Here is a 6,049-nt window from a genome sequence, read left to right on the forward strand (position 1 = left end):
GGGGCTTTTCTTCTCCCGCAGCGAGGGAAGGTGGCGGAGGTGCCGCGCGGTCGGGCTGCGCTTCCCGCCGAGTGGCGGGGGGGTTTTTGCGGCTGCCCCTGGGCTTATGTTATGTTCCTGAGTGCTGCCGTGTAAAGTCTTGGTTTACGTAATTTCTGTGTCATACTGTGTAACAACGTTACAGAAACTTATTTAAAACTTGCTCACGATAAAAACGTGAAATAGGGATGAAGCAGAAGTCGTAATGGGGAAGCCAGCTGAAGTCAGAAGTTTCTGTGGTGTGTGCTGCGCGCACATGGGAATGTCTGTCAGAAGGTGGGTGCTGCTTTGTTAAACTATGATAATTCTGAAAAGTGACCTCATAAAATTTCCTACAGGAGAAGTTTGCTTCAAGAAGTCGTTACCATTCCTGGCTACAGTTTCAGGGAGTTGACTCTTCCTGGAAAGGGGAGCTGTGATGTCCGTGGTACATCGGTTGACGGCAGGGTGGCTCGTGGATCATCTCTCTTTCATCAACCAGTGTGGCTATCAGATCTGTGACTCTTTTGCATACCCTGGTGATGTCACTCTCAATATGTCTGTCACTTCTACTGGAGATTGTCATGCTACTTCTACTTTTGCTGCCACCTCTTCATCGAGAGATGGTCCTATTCCTGGTCCCGGAGATGTGGTAGAAACAGAAGGTAAAACAGCAGAAAAAAGATACGTGTTTCGGGAGGAGTTCTTTGACATTTCTAAGCCCCATATAGCTGCAGCTCCTGAGGAGCAGCTGTGTCAGGGGTGCCCTGAGGTGAATCTCACAGAAGTAAAGGCCATCAGCAACAGAGAGGAACACCAAAAAGGAACCAACAGTGGCATCAGAGATTCTGTTGCCAGTGCTAGGAAGGTATGTAAACTGCAGAACTTCCTGGTAAATAACATACCACTAACATTGTCTTACACAGTTCAGTTTCCTGAGGTTATGTAGGAGAGCAGGAACTTTTCCACAATAGTTTTCAAGATACGTGGAAAATATAAGCACTCATGAGGATATTCTTGTGTCCCTTATATCAGTAATTTACATCCCATGACTCAAAAGCAGTGGGTTGCTCGCAAAATCTTTTGATGTTGGTTGTCATCAGGTGCTTGAGCTGAAACTGGTAGCTGTCAAGGTTATGCAGATTACCAAGGAAGGAAGGACAGTGCAAATTTACTTTCAATATGTCGATTGTTTAGTGCTGTTCCTTATGGACCAAAAATAAAAAAAAAAGTCGCAGGTCTAAATCAACAAATGTAATCATGAAGACCTAGTTAATTTTCTCCTATTACTGGTAAACTGCACCTGGCAGCTGAACGTGTACCTTCTACTATGGGCCCAAAGGAGGCATGAACATGAACTGTGGCATGCACTAGCTACCGTCAGATTGAGTAACACAACACAGCTTCAAGCCTATGTATCTTGAGAATGCCTACAGCAGCCTAGGTATTTTGAGATAATATTTTTGCTTATTGGACTTGTGATAGAAAAAGAGATGGAAAATTTATTCTGCTTTTAAAAGAGTTGATTTGTAATTCAGGTATGTTTGGTGGTTTTTTTCTTTCATTATGGAGTAATACGCATTTCTTTTTTTTTCCCCCATTGTTCATTCTGCAGAAACGTAAAAGAAAATGTATGTTCAACCAAGGTGAGCTGGATGCTTTAGAATACCATTCAAAGGCAAGTCTGAAAAAAAGTATATTTTGTACAAGTACATGATACCTGAATTTGGTCCATGTATGGAGTGCAAGACATGGTTGCAAACAAATTGTGTTCTTGTAGCTTGTTCCACTAATGGGAGGGTCATTTCTCCAGTCCTTAAATGTGTAAGTGCATACAGAGAATATCTCATGTGTAGATATATGCAAAACAAAATAGACATCAAACTGCAGCTGAGACATTTTTAGTACTAGAAGTTGCATTCACAAAATATCTTTTACAGTTATGGATAACTGAGCATTATATAGTGATGAGCTGAATGTTAGTTGAACAGGAAGTGACTGATTTGAAATAAACAGGATACCCTGTTCTGAAAATCAACTCGTCTTTAGTATATCAGGACACTGTGATACTCAAAGCTTCTCTGAGCAAAAGTGCTCCAAGATGTCTCACTTCTGCTAGTGAGAAAGGATTATTCCCTCTAATATTTTACATTGTCATACCGAAGCATCGTGAATGAATTAGAATTCAGATCTCTAGGCTCACTTCAGTGATGTACTGTTGAAGTTACAACTGAATTACTCTGTAGGATGTTAGTAAATTCTGGAAATGTAATCTGTGGATAATGCTTGCTGTATTCTTACTTCTTTCCTAAATAGTGATGTGAACCTGGACTAGGATCTATGGTTGCTTTCATTCCTCTGATAAAGGTGTTAGTTGTATTGGGCTTTTGGTTTAATACTGTTCCTCTTGGAATATATTTAAATGACTAAATTTTTTTTCTTTTACATGGCAACAGTTTTGTAGTAAAAATGTACAGTTTGCTATGATACAGTGTAGAGGTCCTGTAACGATTGTTGTGAATAAGCTATGCGTGTGTGGAATCCCTTTAAAGGAGAGAATTTGAAGTTCAACATCAAACATAGGTTTATGAGTATCAAAAGCTTTAAGCTAAAATGAAGTCATTCAGCAATAGGAATAAGGGAAGAAACTAAGAGAAGTAGTTTGATGTCTTGAAGGCCTGTGTAACATCAAGTGATTTTTGTTGAATATGCAAAAAAGACAGTTTTGAAAAATTTATGATCCCCATTAGCCTCTGACACCATTCACAGATTAGAAGTATTGTTTTTTATGATATTTGTGGTGTTAAAGGTTGGCTAGCCAATTCAGATTATTTTGGCACTTATTCATATCTTTAGAATAGTTTTCCAGAAAAAAAATAAATTGTGTCTGACAGTGAAGGTAAGCATTGAATCCCTTTGTGAATTTCAGTCAGAGTCAACATAGTGAACAGTACAAAATGTGCTAAATTCCTTAAGCAACCAGTTGTTATAACTGCTGCTTAAATTGCTTGATAATCAAGAGGCTTTGTCCACCTGCAAATTAACACATGGGTGTAAGAAGAAAAGCTATCTGCATTAATTCAGCTGTACAACTTGTAGCATTTCTAAAGATACATTTATTAATTCTGTTAAAGCAGTACAAACTTATCACAAACCTAGGTTCTAAAAAACTATGACTCTGTCCCTTCAAATATCTAGGTGGTGGCACTATTAAAGAAATAATGAAAAAAAATTCCTCCCCCCATTAATTTGGAACTTGTAATTGAAAGTATTAAGTAAAAACATCTTGTAAAGTTGAGGATTTCATAATCAAGAGCTTTAGAAATCATAATAAGTATTTGAAACCTTTGATAAACCCACTGTAACTGGCAACGTTGCTATTCTAAATGAACAAAAATGCCTCATTGGTAATTAAAACTCATAAAGGCTTAATGATTTGGGAATAAACTAGGCCTCTAAATTTTGCAAAGAGAGGGTACTGAAGTGAATGAGGGTGTATATAGATCCAAGAATCTTGTCTGCCAGTGAGTCTAGGAAGACTATTTGAGAGATATGTCACCTAGAAAAGTTGCAAAAACAAATTCTAATAATTTAAATTGATTTATTTACTGTACTTCCATATTATTTTAAAATGCAAGAACTATTGTTTTTTGAAGTGAATTAAAATGTGGAAAAATACTGTGTGTATTGGCACAGTAACTTGAAATTAGATTAGAATTTGAACTTATACTTCAAATTATTGCTTTGAAATTTATGTTGGTTTGGAACAATAATGTTCTGCCTCTATTATCTGTGAAATGTTTTATTCAGTAGTCTCTCACTCTTTCTTCAGGTATCTAGTTATTGCCACTTTACCAAAAAAAGCCCAACAACAAAATTTAGCATGACCTCACTAGCATGCCATTGTAGCTTTTGAGTCAATCTCGGTATTTAGCAGGGATCCCTCTCCCACTCTGCAGATTAAAATGGTTTTGTTTCAGTCTTGTACTCTGATCAAGTAGATACTTGAAAGCTCATTTCTTTTTCCCTTGTTTCTTTTTGACCTTACAGGTCAGGAAGCTTATTTGGGAAGGCACTTTACATTTAGTCCAAGAAGGACTCAAAAGTGGTTTTCTTCACCGTGCTTCTGCAGAACTCAGTTGCAGGAAGGATATTGTTCCTGGCCACCTTGCCTGTGGGTTGGCTGAATTATGTGAGATGGCAAAGCAGTTTCCAGCTGTGAATGAAAGTGACCGTCAAGCTGTACATGTGCTAGATGATGAAACCGCCATTCCAGAGCAAGACCTGCTTTCATGTGTTACAGAAAACAACTCAAACTATGCAAAGATAGTTGTGTTAATGGGGCAGAAGTACTTGGTGCCACCAAAGAGCAGTTTCCTTTTATCTGATATTTCACGTTTGCAGCCCCTGCTGGACTGCAGGTATCTTCAGGCGTTAATTTACCACTTCTGTTCTGCCTGAGAAGGGCAGTTAATGTCAAGGTGACTGAGGACTCAATGAACAGATTTTAGTATACAGTGTCACACTGATAGGAAATGCTGCTGCAAGCTTTCAAACTGGTATTTCTAACTTTGTGCAAATAGGTGAGGGTTTTCAAAGGAATCTTGAGTGGTTAGGAACTCATGTCATGGGAGAATTATCTCCAGGACGATGCTTTAAAAATCTCAGCCACAGCATTTTACATGAAGCCCAAAAGATGGCAGTTTGTGAGTGTGTTCTGGGCCACTGTCAGTATATAAGACATGTAAATGCGTTGAATTGGGACTGGCTATGCTGCTGGATCCCTATTCTGCAGGATGGGGCTTTAACGTAAGTAGGTCCATGCTGCTGCTGGGGTGGTGATCCTGCTGTCTTGCTTTTTAGCTAGGTTAGACTATGGGAGAGGGATAAGTTTATGCACCTTTAAGCAAGAGTTACCTTACAGATCCATTTTGTTCAGTAGCAGGGTCTGTTTAGATTGTGAAACCAACTCCAGTGTCCCCCAGAGAAGCTGCTGCACCCAGCTGCAGGCAAAAACCAGGTTAGCAAGAACATGAGTAGCAAATATGAGTTGACTTCTCAGCTGCTACATTTCACAGCTGAGCGTATTGGCTTAAGCCAAAATCAGTGACAGGGTGGTGGGATTTTAAAATTAGTAACTCCTCTCAAAGATTTTAAAATTTGTAACTCCTCTCAAAGTAAATCAAAAGATATCCAAGCAGTGTCCACAGCCTTAATGGGCTATGCCGAAAGCTTAAGCTGACAACATTCAACAGTCTTCACTGTACTTCACCATTCCATTAGCTTCCAATTTGACCTTCATCATTACTATTTGTTATCAGTAGCTAAGCTTTGTCAGGTAGTCTTGGAAGAAGGGTGTTGCCTGTGAGCAAGAGCTGGAGTTACTGCTCTGCCCTCTAATTAGTAATTTTAGATTTGTTAGTTACACATGTTTCTTCCCTTCTAATATGCAACTTAGATATTCACTGATTTTTTTAAAAATTATTGTTTATTAGCAAGATATGCAGGAGGTGGAAACTTATTAGCCAAATAATGATCTTAGCCAGTTGGCTCCTTTCAGCTTTATGAAAGAAGGAAGATCACTATTTTCTGCATCACAGCTGCACTTATAGCACCTTTGGATTCTCCCAGAGGTCAGAGAGCAGTCCCAAGAAATTTGAGAAAATGTTTTTTAAATAACCAGCAGTGAATATTAACCTAATGCCATGACTTTAGATTTTTTTTTTTTTTGAGGCCTACTGTCCATTTTAATTATTATTTTTCTTCCCTTTCACCTTCCAAAATAGAAGTATGTCTTGCTAGTCAGGCCACGGTCAGGATAACACTTCTAATGTTAATAAAGGAATAAGATGTAGAAAGCACATTTAATGGACATTAAATATTAAGCTGTTATTGGCTATTTAAAAAATTAGCAGCAGACTCAATGAAGGAACGAATATGTTCTGTGGAAAAAATACGTTTTTTCGTGGATGTGTCCTTTATCGTCTATCTTCCAACTAAAGTAAAGACAGCTTCTCGAATGAACACTCTT

At 38.5% G+C, this 6,049-nt stretch overlaps 1 protein-coding gene across 1 annotated transcript in view; it reads left to right on the forward strand.

Annotated features, from left to right (window-relative positions):
* Positions 1-457: 457 nt before the first annotated feature.
* The window catches only part of METTL4 (methyltransferase like 4), a 15,668-nt gene continuing 10,076 nt past the window's right edge, over positions 458-6,049 (forward strand). The window contains exons 1-3 of the mRNA XM_010073186.1: positions 458-886; positions 1,634-1,696; positions 4,069-4,435. Of these exons, the coding sequence (XP_010071488.1) occupies positions 458-886; positions 1,634-1,696; positions 4,069-4,435 (859 nt within the window). The remainder of the gene's footprint in view (positions 887-1,633; positions 1,697-4,068; positions 4,436-6,049) is intronic.

Source organism: Pterocles gutturalis, unplaced genomic scaffold (assembly GCF_000699245.1).
Source record: "Pterocles gutturalis isolate BGI_N339 unplaced genomic scaffold, ASM69924v1 scaffold5017, whole genome shotgun sequence".
NCBI lineage: Eukaryota > Metazoa > Chordata > Aves > Pterocliformes > Pteroclidae > Pterocles > Pterocles gutturalis.